This window comes from Bubalus bubalis, chromosome 13, assembly GCF_019923935.1.
Source record: "Bubalus bubalis isolate 160015118507 breed Murrah chromosome 13, NDDB_SH_1, whole genome shotgun sequence".
Classification (NCBI taxonomy): domain Eukaryota; kingdom Metazoa; phylum Chordata; class Mammalia; order Artiodactyla; family Bovidae; genus Bubalus; species Bubalus bubalis.
Window position 1 is genome coordinate 66,631,603 of NC_059169.1, and position 15,209 is coordinate 66,646,811.

General features: G+C 42.8%; 1 protein-coding gene across 2 annotated transcripts in view; it reads right to left on the bottom strand.

The window, feature by feature from the left end:
• Positions 1 to 15,209, bottom strand: part of LHFPL6 (LHFPL tetraspan subfamily member 6) — a 237,005-nt gene that overhangs the window by 19,795 nt on the left and 202,001 nt on the right. For both annotated transcript variants that reach the window (XM_006055497.4, XM_006055496.4), the window contains exon 3: positions 7,985 to 8,083. In XM_006055497.4, coding sequence (XP_006055559.1) covers positions 7,985 to 8,083 — 99 coding nt within the window. The remainder of the gene's footprint in view (positions 1 to 7,984; positions 8,084 to 15,209) is intronic.

Sequence of the window (15,209 nt, forward strand, 5' to 3'; positions counted from 1 at the left end):
TTACCATCTGAGCCACCAGGGAAGCCCAAAGTGGAAATGTTTATGCTCTAATGTTGTTGCTAGGGCCCAGAAATGGATGGGTTGAATTCATGCTCCTGAAACGAATAGGTTCTCCCCACTGTCTGAGATGAATGTGAAAAATCCTTCATCTCTGGAAAAAAGGCTCCTAAGAAGGCAGAGGGACCCACAAAGCTGATTGTTCTTCCCTTGGAGGAGCCAGGACATTTGCTCCATCACTTCAGCACCAGCCAGGTTGGACTTCTGTGTGTGGAAGTTTCCAGCTATCCTTTGCAGCATCACCTTCCAGAATGTTCCCATGGGTCTCTCTGGGCCTACTCAGTTTGGGTCTCAGCTTAACTCACAGAAGCTGCATGGCTTCTCTCTGTCACCCTCTGGCACTAGAGCTGAGTGAAGGAATATAGGCTCATGCTGGACCTTCTAAGTCAGTGGTCCCCAATGTTTTTGACATCAGGGGTTGGTTTCATGAAATACAAGTTTTCCAGGGACTAGGTTGGAGGGGGATGGTTTCAGGATGTTTCAAGAGCACTACATTTATTCTGTACCTTATTATTACATCACTTTCACCTAAAATCATCAGGCATGAGATCCTGGAAGTTGGGGAACCTTGTTCTAAGTGACTTCCAGTGATTGGAACTTGAGCGTCAAGAGTTTGGAGCAGTTCCAGATAATAGCCTTGGAGGAGGTAGAAATTATTGCTGCTTTAAAGACTTGAACTTTGGCTAAATCTCAATGCACATGCAACACCTTACTGCTAACCAGTTCCCCAAACAGCAGTCTCATACTGGGAGCATTGATTACCTTTAAGCAATGACCAAGTACAGAAAAATATAAATAACCTCACATATGCAGATGACACCACTCTTATGGCAGAGAGTGAAGAGGAACTAAAGAGCCTCTTGATGAAGTGAAAGAGAAGAGTGAAAAAGCTGGCTTAAAACTCAACATTCAAAAAATGAAGATCATGGCATCCAGTCCCATTTCTTCCTGGCAAATAGATGGGGAAACAATGGAAACAGTGACAGACTTTATTTTCTTGGGCTCCAAAATCACTGCAGATGGTGACTGCAGCCATGAAATTAAAAGACGCTTGCTCCTTGGCTATGACAAACCTAGACAGCATATTAAAAAGCAGAGACATTATTTTGCTGACAAAGGTCCTTCTAGTCAAAGCTATGGTTTTTCCAGTAATCAAGTATGGATGTGAGAATTGGACAATAAAGAAAGCTGAGCGCCGAAGAACTGATGCTTTTGAACTGTGGTGTTCAAAACTCTTGAGAAGAGAAAACTCTTGAGACTCCCTTGGACCACAAGGAGATCAAACCAGTCAATTCTAAAGGAAATCAGTCCTGAATATTCATTGGAAGGACTGATGCTGAAGCTCCAATACTTTGGCCACCTGATGCGAAGAACTGACTCATTGGAAAAGACTCTGATGCTGGGAAAGATTGAAGGTGGGAGGAGAAGGGGACGACAGAGGATGAGATGGTTGGAAGGCATCACTGACTTGACGGACATGAATTTGAGCAAGCTCCGGGAGTTGGTGATGGACAGGGAAGCGTGGTGTGCTGCAGCCCATGCGGTTGCAAAGAGTTGGAAGTGAATGAGCGACTGAACTGAACTGGACTGAACTGAATGAACAGAAACACATCAAGTGTTAGGGGTCTCTTCCTGAACAGAGCGAGAGATGCTGCCTGCCACTATCTGGGATGACCCAGCAGGCCAGCATGGCTCACGCACAACTCAGATGCCTGCAGTCCCTGGGCAGAGGCTCAGCCTTGTCTGCAGCCTCAAAAGTCCACATAAATCAAAGAGTCGTCTCACTTCTGGCCAAAAGGATGTTTGTTTTATTCTATGTCACAGAAGCCGACAGCAGCTTCTCCTGTTACTGAGTGCAAAAGTAGAGGCTTCTAGTGCACATCAGAAAAACTGGGTCACTCAGCTTCACAAGTACCCACTAACACTGAGCTTGAGACAGCTCAAAAAAGAAATTTTCTATTTTCGTTCCCATTTTGGCCTGCTGACCTCCCCACACATGCCAATCTTTTTTTTTTTTTTTTTTTTTTTAAGTGCAGTTCTATCTGAGAGGAGAGAAAACACCAGTCAGGAGTCAAAGAGTTCAAAGAGACGTGGGATGGTCATTGCTCAGACTGCAGAAGAAGAGATCTCTTCACTGGAGTGAAAATTTGGAAAACACTGCCATCTTTTCTGACATCACGAGGCTCCAAGTTTTCCGAGTTGATGGTACTACTCTTGAGAAGCTGAGAGCATAATTTCAAGAACAGGAAACATGATGTCTTCTTAATCAAATTAAATAGCAAAATGAAAGCAATAATTACTCAAATTTACTTGGCAAATTAGCAAGACAAATTAATTGAAACACTCCTTTTGATCATAAGGATATAATTAGAAAAGTCTTTGGTGGATGAAAATATCTCTGAGGCATGAATTAAATCAATTGGACAACCTGATGATAAAGCCCTTATGCTTAGTGTATAAATCCCAACTTGCTGTTATGGAATATAAAGGAAGAATAGAGATTATCAGCAAGTATTCAATAAAAATGGTCCTGTACAAATAATGTGAATAATAATAGCTAACAACTACTGGGCTTTTATTATATGATGATGCCGTGCAACATGATGCATTATTCTTATCACTTGTACTGTTTCGTTTCTTTTAAAAATTAATAAAAAGACTCATCATGGTTATCAACTGCACAGCTTAAACCATTGCTGAGCCCATGGTTGTGGACAGACAGTCGTAAAAGGTTTGTTCTATGCAAGTGGCAACCTTGATGATTGTCTTTATCAATTTTCAAGAGAAATGAAACAGTGCAAGAGATATAAACCATTACTGACCCTCTGCCCATGGGCTTCTCATGTGTTCAGTGGTAAAGAATCTGCCTGCCAATGCAGGGGATGCAGGTTCAATCCTTGGGTTGAGAAGATTCCCAAGAGGAGGAAATGGCAACCCGCTCCAGTATTCTTGCCTGGGAAATCCCATGGACAGAGGAGACTGGCAGGCTACAGTCCATGGGGTCACAAAGAGTTGGATATGGCTTAGCGACTGAGCATGCATGCACATCCATAACCATAGAATCCATGATGGAAGGAGCAGAGGGCACCAAAATCTGACAAAAACCAGCGGCTGAGATGCCTTTTCTCTTTTTAGCTTCATCTTCCACTTACAAATGCCATTGTGCTCAGTCATGTCTGACTTTCTGTGACCCAATGAACTGTTATCTGCCAGGCTCCTCTGTCTATGGGATTTTCCAGGCAAGAAGACTGGAGTGGGTTGCCATTTCCTTCTCCAGGGGATCTTCTCAACCCAGGGACTGAACCCACGTTTTCGGCATTGCAGGCCGATTCTTCACTGCTGAGTCACTGGGGAAACCCACGAGGGGAGTAATACTGTCTTTCTAAATTCCTTCTTGATGCCATGTCCCCAGCACCCAGCCCAGGGCCTAGCACATTGGAAGCACCCAATAAATATTCTTTGGCTGAATGACTGAGTGAATGCACTCCTTAAATAATCTGTCAAAGTGGGAACAAAAGTGATGATGATTTCTTTCGGGACATGCTCGAAAGAGAGTAATCGCAGTTCAGTCATGGCATGCCAAGAAACTGACCTATATTCCACAATAAGGAGGCTGTGAGCCTTAAAAACACCAACACTTGCCAACCCTTGGGAGGAAAGATGCATCCACATGCTGTCTATGGAGAGGAGCAGAAACAAGCTCCAATTCGAAGCAGTAGCAGAGACAGGGTGTGGCCCTGGCAAGCAGTATGTAAGCCACTAAAACTGGGCATCAGAGCCATCCTTACAGAGTATGTTCATGTTCCCCATGCAGGGGGTGGCTCCTAACCCAGCTCTAGGGTCCGTCCACGGGTGCTCCAGAATCTGTGACTTCACTCACGCACTGAAGTTTAGCCCTCATCAGTGTTCCGGGAAACAGGAATACTTTCATAAAGGCAGAAAATGGATTGAGTTAGGTGGAAAAAGCATGATGGCACCTCTATGCCATAGTATGTCTTTAGGTTTCCTTTTGGAAGAAAAGATCACAGAGTCTGCAAAAATAATAGTAACCTGGAGAAATGAAACTCGATAAACCCGAAATACTTCTTCCAGGGACCCAGAACTCATTTTCTCTGTAGCTAATGCCAGTTTTGATTTTTTTTTTCTCATCATCCAATCTAATAGAAATTTAAAAATAAAAATACCAAAGTTAAAACCACGCTGTAATTTTTAAAATTTTATTTATATTTAATTGAAGGATAATTGCTTTATGATATTGGTTTCATCTTTGCCATAATCAACACGAATCAGCCATAGGTGTACATATGTCCCTTCCCTCTTAAACCTCCCTCCCATCTCCCACTCTTTCCTACCCCTCTAGGTTGTTACAGAGCCCCAGTTTGAGTTCCCTGAGTCATACACATTCTGTAATTTTGAGATTGCTAAAACGGCTTTAGTGAGTTTATAACATAAGCAGTTATTATCACTAGTAAAGAGTCAAGTGTTTTGTTTTTCACTTTAAGTTCGACATTCAGAGTTTTAATCCTCAATGTTGTAAAGATGTAAGATCCTGGGGCATGGTAGCAAAAATTGCAAAACAGGATCTGCATTTCATTACAATCTGCTAATTAATAACACAATACACACCAGCTAGACATCAGCAAGAACAGAGTTCTCACCAAGCTGAGGCCCAGGTGAAACAGCGAAGAATTCCTCAAATACTAGAGAAAGAAAGATGCTGAATACTATACTGAAATATCTCCCTTGGACACGGTTTGCATTTGGGGAAAAGAAAAAAGGAAAGGCTAGTTTCATGCATTGGAGAAGGAAATGGCAACCCACTCCAGTGTTCTTGCCTGGAGAATCCCAGGGACAGGGGAGCCTGGTGGGCTGCTGTCTATGGGGTCGCACAGAGTCGGACACGACTGAAGTGACTTAGCAGCAGCAGCAGCAGTTAACTTTTTACCTGCATTTGTCCCTTCTCTGCATTCACGGCAATCACAAACTCATCTAGACTCAGGACAGTGTCACCTCCAATGAGGGAAGGATGCACAGACAGAAATCTCTTATTTTTTACCCATGCAAATTGAGTGGTATTTCAATAACCATCTCCTCTACCCAAAGAGCCAGTAGTATTCCCCAGAGGGAAGCAGGTGTTTGTCATCCATTGAATCAAACAAAAACTGCTTCATTTTCAAATTCACAGACTTTTTACATGATATCACATCTGCCCACTTTTCTCAGTATCCAACAGATTTTTTTTTCCTATAAATTCTTTTACCAAGCAGCATGCAGGATATTAGTTCCCTGACCAGGGATTGAACCCCCACCTCTTGCAGTGGGAGCATGGAGTCTTAACTCCATGACTGCCAGAGAAGTCCCCTTTTTTTAAAAGAAAAAAAAGTTCTAACATAAAAAATTTTTCAATCACTTGGATTATAGTAATACTGTTGTAAGACCAATTCCATTGAGATTTTTCTTATTAGAAAAAATTAATGTGAAAAGCAGATGTATGTTTAAGTTAGTGACTCACTATGTGCTCAGTGTCCAAAAAAATCTGTCGATCCATAAATTAGGGAAAAATAAGTTGGCTATTGTTTGGCAATAAGTGTTTTATGGACTCATAATTGTCAATCTAGTTATCACCAATTCTAGAAAAACATCCTAAGAAAATAATTCAGTCAAGAGAAGACTTCTCTTCATTAAACTACTCCTACCAAGATGTTTCAAAATAACAGAAACTGAAACAGACAAAATATCCACCTAGAAAGAAGTCAACACGTGGTTAAGTAAATGTAGGTTTCTCAATCAAGTATTTGCTAACCATCACAAGTTACAATGGTGTAAATCATGTTGTATTATAGACAACATTTTTATAGGTTGCAATGATTTCTGGGCTCCAAAATCACTACAGATGGTGACTGCAGCCATGAAATTAAAAGACGCTTACTCCTTGGAAGGAAAGTTATGACCAACCTAGATAGCATATTCAAAAGCAGAGACATTACTTTGCCAACAAAGGTTCGTCTAGTCAAGGCTATGGTTTTTCCTGTGGTCATGTATGGATGTGAGAGTTGGACTGTGAAGAAGGCTGAGTGCTGAAGAATTGATGCTTTTGAACTGTGGTGTTGGAGAAGACTCTTGAGAGTCCCTTGGACTGCAAGGAGATCCAACCAGTCCATTCTGAAGGAGATCAGCCCTGGGATTTCTTTGGAAGGAATGATGCTGAAGCTGAAACTCCAGTACTTTGGCCACCTCAAGCGAAGAGTTGACTCATTGGAAAAGACTCTGATGCTGGGAGGGATTGGGGGCAGGAGGAACAGGGGACGACAGAGGATGAGATGGCTGGATGGCATCACTGACTCGATGGACGTGAGTCTGAGTGAACTCCGGGAGTTGGTGATGGACAGGGAGGCCTGGCGTGCTGCGATTCATGGGGTCGCAAAGAGTCGGACATGACTGAGTGACTGATCTGATCTGATCTGATGACCAACCTAGATAGCGTATTAAAAAGCAGAGACATTACTTTGCCAACAAAGGTCCATCTAGTCAAGGCTATGGTTTTTCCAGTGGTCATGTATGGATGTGAGAGTTGGACTGTGAAGAAAGCTGAGTGCTAAAGAATTGATGCTTTTGAACTGTGGTGTTGGAGAAGACTCTTGAGAGTCCCTTGGACTGCAAGGAGATACAACCAGTCCATTCTAAAGGAGATCAGTCCTGGGTGTTCATTGGAAGGACTGATGCTGAGGCTGAAACTCCAATACTTTGGCCACCTCAAGCGAAGAGTTGACTTATTGGAAAAGACCCTGATGCCTGGAGGGATTGGGGGCAGGAGGAGAGGGGGACGACAGAGGATGAGACGGCTGAATGGCATCATCGACTTGATGGACATGAATTTGAGTGAACTCCGGGAGATGGTGATGGACAGGGAGGCCTGGCGTGCTGCGATTCATGGGGTCGCAAAGAGTGGGACATGACTGAGCGACTGAACTGAACTGAACTGAAGGAAGTAGAATGTCTCTACAAGTGAGGCGTACCTGAAATTTTCTGATTAGCACACAGAAAAGTTCATGAGTCCTTCAGCAAGGTGTGAATGGGGACCTACTTAACCAGACCTCTCCCTGCTCCTTGGTTCTCTATGGTCCCTGGATGGGCTTTCCTCACCCCTCTCCTCTCCCCCTCCCTGTGCTGTGCTTAACTTGACTCCTTGCCTGCATCATGCTTCCATCCATCACCAGATAATCCACATGCATCACTTTGTTCAAGACTCAGCTCCCTTCCCATGTCTTTCACAAAGTTATATTTACCCTGGAGTGAAATTGCTTTATTCAATTCCTCAGTCCTGACTGTCATTTTCTTGATCATTGTGTTTGTTTTGTCTTCTCAGACAGTGAATTCCACAGGCAGAGTTATTTTTAGTGCATGCAATGACTCATAAATATGTGATTTTGAAGAAATTAATCAATGAATATAAACTCAGCAGAGCATGGACCATTTCTTTTCTTTGTATCTACAGGTCTTCACATAGTGCAGACCTTCCCATAGTACATTATAAGTAACTGTTAGTCACTCAGTCATGTCTAACTCTTTGCGACCCCATGGACTGTAGCCTGCCAGGCTCCTCTATCCATGGAATTCTCTAGGCAAGAATACTGGAGTGGGTTGCCATTCCCTTCTTCAGGGGGTCTTTCCGACCCAGGGATCAAACCCAGGTCTCCTGCATTGCAGCCAGATTCTTTACCATCTAAGCCACCAGGGAAGCCCATATGATAAATAGCTCTTCACTAAACAACTGGAGGAATGAATGTATGTGTATTGCGTTATACACGTTTGCTGGCTCCAATCCTGGGATGTGTTTTTCTTTCCCGTCCTTTTTCCACCTTTTGTTTCTGTGGAAGATCAGAGACGTTTTCTTCTAAAAGGAGTATTACCCATGAAGAGAACTTACCCAGATCGAATTGGCCAGAAATGTAGCCACAAGTCTGCCGGACTTCCTCACTATCCCAGCCCAGAGGGTAGAGGGCGCAGCCAGCACCGATCAACAAGCCTGCAAAGACAAAAGACAAGAAGGCTTTAGCAATGCCCTTCTGGAGCCCAAGATAAAGGTACCAGGGACAAAAGATCAATATCAGCAATATGACAAAGGAACATAGGGTCTGCTTTTGGGAAAGCACCAACCAAGCTCCCTTTAGTGATCTAAGGTCAATTTAATCCCAAGAACAACTTCAAGTCTGCTTAAAAGGAGAAAGAAGAAAAAGAACAACCCTGATAGACATCTCAGTCTGGTTCCAACTTTGCCTTTTAAAGCATTAAAAGCCTTGCAAATCCTGTTTAGGAACTACAATCCAGAAGCCCTTTTTAACCACTCTTGTAAAAAGCCAGCCCAATTCCACCATCAATCCATGTAAACAAGTAATTCGAGTGCCAGCAAAAGACCTCATCGGTTATGCTTCATCATTCATCAGATCTTTTTTCCAATTTAAGTATCAAAACAGAATGTTTCAGCATCATCAAATTTTACCCAGGGCAGAGACAGTATAAGATTTTCATGCACCACTTAGGCACATTGATTGAACTTGTGAACTGGGCTACAGCTCTCGTATTCTCTTGAGAAGGTAAGAATCATCAAGTGTTCATGTGTCCTGGAAATACTCAAGAAGACGGCCGCTGATTGGGATCTCAGTGCTTCTTGCAGCAGGTTTGCTAATTAAACTGAAGCCAGTGATGGATTTATTTTCATGTAAGTCAGGTTATCATGGCAGCTTACTCTGAGCCAGTCTTTAGCGACTCATTCAGAGCCACCGATTAGTGAGTCTTTGGTGTTGCATCAAAGCCTAATATGGTCTTATGAGAAACTGAATGAGACGGAGTGAAAGAAAGTGAAAGTGAAGTTATTTAGTTATGTCTGACTCTTTGCAACCCATGGACTGTGGCCTACCAGGCTCCCCTGTCCATGGGATTTTCCAGGCAAGAATACTGGAGTGGGTTGCCATTTCCTTCTCCAGGAGACCTTCCTGACCCAGGGATTGAACCGGGGTCTCCCACATTGTAGGCAGACATGTTACAATCTGAGCTACCAGGGAAGCACTGACCAATTGAAACATAGGGCTAAACTGAAAGTATCATTTTGTCATGTTAGTCAACGAGTATAAACATCACTCATGGGACTTCTTTGGTGGTCCAGTGGTTAAGAATCTGCCTTGCAATGCAGGGGAGGCGGGTTTGATCCCTGGTTGGGGAACTAAAATCTCATATGACATGGAGAAACTAAGCTTGTGCGCTGCACCTAGAGAGTCTGTGTGCCACAACGAGCAACTCCCCGTGCTACAACTAAGACCTAATGCAGCCAAATAAATAAATAAACATCATCGGTACACACGGTCTGACTGTCTGCAGGATTGTGGGTAAAAAGGCACTAAATGAGGGAGGCTCCTAAATAAGAAAACAGTTATTGTGCTAACGCATAGCCAGAATGCTGGAGTCCCCCAAGGCATCTCAAGGAGACCTTCAGTATTTGTGGACTGAGTCTCTTCCTGTCCCCCTTCTGCTTCTCCTCCACCCTTGGTAGGTGACTTGGTTAGTTGTAACCAGACAAACCATCTGTTTCCTCACAGACATCTAAGGAGGAGCTGCTTTCTACCCCTCTCCCCCAAACTCCATGCCAAGCTCTCTGGAGAGATAACCCACAGAAACGGATACACATTTCCCGCCCTGCTGCCCCTCCCTCTGACTCAGCCCTTGGACCACAGTCAGACGAGCATCTAATAGAAGGACTGTGATCCTAGGGAATCTGACAGAATGTGGTCCATAAGAGAAGGGAATGGCAAACCACTTCAGTATTCTTGCCTTGAGAACCCTTTGAACAGTATGAAAAGGCAAAATGATAGGATACTGAAAGAGGAACTCCCCAGGTCAGTAGGTGCCCAATATGCTACTGGAGATCAGTGGAGAAATAACTCCAGAAAGAATGAAGGGATGGAGCCAAAGCAAAAACAATACCCAGCTGTGGATGTGACTGGTGATAGAAGCAAGGTCTGATGCTGTAAAGAGCAATATTGCATAGGAACCTGGAATGAATCAAGGTCCATGAATCAAGGCAAATTGGAAGTGGTCAAACAAGAGATGGCAAGAGTGAATGTCGACATTCTAGGAATCAGCAAACTAAAATGGATTGGAAAGGGTGAATTTAACTCAGATGACCATTATATCTACTACTGCGGGCAGGAATCCCTCAGAAGAAATGGAGTAGCCATCATGGTCATCAAAAGAGTCCGAAATGCAGTACTTGGATGCAATCTCAAAAACGACAGAATGATCTCTGTTCATTTCCAAGGCAAACCATTCAGTATCACAGTAATCCAAGTCTACGCCCGAACCAGTAATGCTGAAGAAGCTGAAGTTGAACAGTTCTATGAAGATCTACAAGACCTTTTAGAACTAACACCCAAAAAAGATGTCTTTTTCATTATAGGGGACTGGAATGCAAAAGTAGGAAGTCAAGAAACACCTGGAGTAACAGGCAAATTTGGCCTTGGAATACAGAATGAAGCAAGGCAAAGACTAATAGAGTTTTGCCAAGAAAATGCACTGGTCATAGCAAACACCCTCTTCCAACAACACAAGAGAAGACTCTATACATGGACATCACCAGATGGTCAACATCGAAATCAGATTGATTATATTCTTTGCAGCCAAAGATGGAGAAGCTCTATACAGTCAACAAAAACAAGACCAGGAGCTGACTGTGGCTCAGATCATGAACTCCTTATTGCCAAATTCAGACTTAAATTGAAGAAAGTAGGAAAAACCACTAGACCATTCAGGTAGGACCTAAATCAAATCCCTTATGATTATACAGTGGAAGTGAGAAATAGATTTAAGGGCCTAGATCTGATAGAGTGCCTGATGAACTATGGAATGAGGTTCGTGACATTATACAGGAGACAGGGATCAAGACCATCCCCATAGAAAAGAAATGCAAAAAAGCAAAATGGCTGTCTGGGGAGGCCTTACAAATAGCTGTGAAAAGAAGAGAAGTGAAAAGCAAAGGAAAAAAGGAAAGATATAAGCATTTGAATGCAGAGTTCCAAAGAATAGCAAGAAGAGATAAGAAAGCCTTCCTCAGCAATCAGTGCAAAGAAATAGAGGAAAACAACAGAATGGGAAAGACTAGAGATCTCTTCAAGAAAATTAGAGATACCAGGGAACATTTCATGCAAAGATGGGCTCGATAAAGGACAGAAATGGTATGGACCTAACAGAAGCAGAAGATATCAAGAAGAGGTGGCAAGAATACACAGAAGAACTGTACAAAAAAGATCTTCATGTCCCAGATAATCATGATGGTGTGATCACTTACCTAGAGCCAGACATCCTGGAATGTGAAGTCAAGTGGGCCTTAGAAAGCATCACTACGAACAAAGCTAGTGGAGGTGATGGAATTCCAGTTGAGCTATTTCCAATCCTGAAAGATGATGCTGTGAAAGTGCTGCACTCAATATGCCAGCAAATTTGGAAAACTCAGCAGTGGCCACAGGACTGGAAAAGGTCCGTTTTCATTGCAATCCCAAAGAATGGCAATGCCCAAGAATGCTCAAACTACCGCACAATTGCACTCATCTCACACGCTAGTAAAGTAATGCTCAAAATTTTCCAAGCCAGGCTTCAGCAATATGTGAACCGTGAACTACCTGATGTTCAAGCTGGTTTTAGAAAAGGCAGAGGAACCAGAGATCAAATTGCCAACATCCACTGGATCATCGAAAAAGCAAGAGAGTTCCAGAAAAACATCTATTTCTGCTTTATTGACTATGCCAAAGCCTTTGACCGTGTGGATCACAATAAACTGTGGGAAATTCTGAAAGAGATGGGAATACCAGACCACCTGACCTGCCTCTTGAGAAATCTGTATGCAGGTCAGAAAGCAACAGTTAGAACTAGACATGAAACAACAGACTGGTTCCAAATAGGAAAAGGAGTATGTCAAGGCTGTATATTGTCACCCTGCTTATTTACCTTAGATGCAGAATACATCATGAGAAATGCTGGACTGGAAGAAACAAGCTGGAATCAAGATTGCCGGGAGAAATATCAATAACCTCAGATATGCAGATGACACCACCCTTATGGCAGAAAGTGAAGAGGAACTAAAAAGCCTCTTGATGAAAGTGAAAGAGGAGAGTGAAAAAGTTGGCTTAAAGCTCAACATTCAGAAAACGAAGATCATGGCATCCGGTCCCATCACTTCATGGCAAATAGATGGGGAAACAGTGGAAACAGTGTCAGACTTTATTTTTGGGGGGCTCCAAAATCACTGCAGATGGTGACTGCAGCCATGAAATTAAAAGATGCTTACTCCTTGGAAGGAAAGTTATGACCAACCTAGACAGCATATTAAAAAGCAGAGACATTACTTTGCCAACAAAGGTCCATCTAGTCAAGGCTATGGTTTTTCCTGTGGTCATGTATGGATGTGCGAGTTGGACTGTGAAGAAGGCTGAGTGCCGAAGAATTGATGCTTTTGAACTGTGGTGTTAGAGAAGACTCTTGAGAGTCCCTTGGACTGCAAGGAGATCCAACCAGTCCATTCTGAAGGAGATCAGCCCTGGGATTTCTTTGGAAGGAATGATGCTAAAGCTGAAACTCCAGTACTTTGGCCACCTCATGCGAAGAGTTGACTCATTGGAAAAGACTCTGATGCTGGGAGGGATTGGGGGCAGGAGGAGAAGGGGAAGACAGAGGATGAGATGGCTGGATGGCATCACTGACTCGATGGACGTGAGTCTCAGTGAACTCTGGGAGTTGGTGATGGACAGGGAGGCCTGGCGTGCTGCGATTCATGGGGTTGCAAAGAATTGGACACGACTGAGCAAATGAACTGAACTGAACTGATCCTAGGCAATGCCTGCAAAGAATCACTGCAACTGCAAATCACACACTCCAGGACCTGTATGCAACGGTATAGATATGAATGGTGCTGAGGCTGAAGAATAATTCAGCAAGCAATAATACAAGGTTTGCTGACTAAGCAAATGCCTCAGTGACCGGTTTCCTTAGGCTTTTTGCCTTAGGATAAATTTTACAGTATTCTGAAGACAACTCCAAGCTAGCGTTACCTGCCATCCGGTAAAGACAGAATTAATGAGGATGCCAAAGTTTGTGTACACTGAATTCCCCGAGTGTTGAATAAATAATGTGGCATCATTTCCATGAGAGTCAGTTCTTAGTAAGTTCCGTCACTTTCTGAGATCTGGCGAGCAATTTTTAAATGATGATACATGCAGAAATGCAGTTAGATAGAAAATGTTCAAGAGCAAGAAAAGCAAAGGACAATAACATTTAAATGATGAGTGGTCCCTTAATCTGATAGGCAAACAAATAAACAGTCTCATTTGCTAATGTTCTTTCAGTATGGTAGAAAAATGTGTGTCAGGTGTTCATGAAACAAGCTGCTTTCATACAATATAACGATCCCATAACTTGGGAGACTAAATTGAGGCAAACTTTTCAGTGCCTATATATGGAAGGACTATCATTCCCTAAATAGTACAACACATGGCAGTCAGAGTTCTTTTGTAGAATATTGGGCTGTCTTTGTAAAACTACAAAATGTAGATTCAACCATATAAATTAGAAACAATTTTATACATAAGAAATCTGTGTTAGGTGTAAGAATTTTTTAAAAATAAAATACCATGAGCATATGTTCACATTAAAAAAGTATTCTGTGGAGGGCAACTAGCTTATCTGGATTTTACTCTTAATATTTATGGAGCCTTTGTTTTGTTATCTGCTAATGTTTGCTGACAGTAAAGATACTGCAGAGTCTGAAGATTTGGGAAACATTTCTGGAAAAAAAATGCAAGCTGCAAACTCATTAGGCTAAGTAGTCATTGAAATGACTAGGTTCTGTAGGGGGATATCTGGCCTCCAGACACCTTGCTACCATAGTTCATCAAGATAGAAGCAAGTCTCAGACCAAATTCAGCGAACTCTACAACAGTTGTTTATTAGCAGGCTGGGACAAAGAACAATCAGATGTCCAATTCTCTAAATGCAGTGAAACCCTCCCTCCAATTCCATCAGAGAATCACTCTAACAAGTACCTTCAACACATAGTAAATACAACAAATATTCAGACAGAAGGATCAGGGACATCGCTCATCAAATCAGACAGTATCTTCCACTAACTGGAATGGGAGAGGGCACTGGGGGCAAGAGTGCTACACCTGTACACCCCATCCTACAGCCCGGAGCTACTTGTAGCTAGTTAAGTTTAGATTTAAGTTAATTAAAATTAAATAAAAATTGGACTTCCCTGATGGTCCAGTGGTTAAGAGTCTGCCTGCCAGTACAGGGGACACAGATTCCATCCCTGGTCCAGGAAGATTCCACATGCCAGGGGGTGGCAGGCAACTAAGCCCACAACTACAGAGTCCACGTGCCGAAACCACTGAAGCCTGCATGTCCTAAAGCCCGTGCTCTGAAACAAGAGAAGCCATTGCAATGAGAAGCCCATTCACCACAAGAGTAGCCCCCACTCTTGTTAACTAGAGAAAAGCCCATGCAGCAAGAAATATCCAGCACAGCCAAAAATAAATAAATAAATTAAAAAAAAAATTAAATTAAATAAAAATAAAATTCAATTCTTCAACTGCCCTAGCCACTTGGTGCTAGTGGCTACCATATTGGACAGTGTAAAATACAGACCATTTTCATAATCACAGATTTATTTTGAGCTGAAAACAGTCAAGGCCCCAAAGATGCAGGATGAAAGTTTGACCTTCTCTCTAAGTGCCTAACGGAGAAGGCAATGGCACCCCACTCCAGTGTTCTTGCCTGGAGAATCCCAGGGACGGCGGAGCCTGGTGGGCTGCCATCTGTGGGGCCGCATAGAGTAAGTGCCTAAACAAATACAGATAGAGGGCCTTTTTAGGAGCAGAGATATCACCAGAGATACCTGCAAGTAATATGGGCAGGTGTGGTGGGGAAACTCTAGACAGGGCCTAAAGATCAGAGTCCACTCTATGTCCCACTGTTTCTGCCTGGCCCAGTAAACATTTACCAAACCTTTGCTTTTCCATCTCCATGTCAATTGCCTTCCTCCTCTCTGAAGTCCCAAATGACTAACCCCTAGCTTTCTCTTTGTCTTAGCTGAGAATGATATTTAAAGT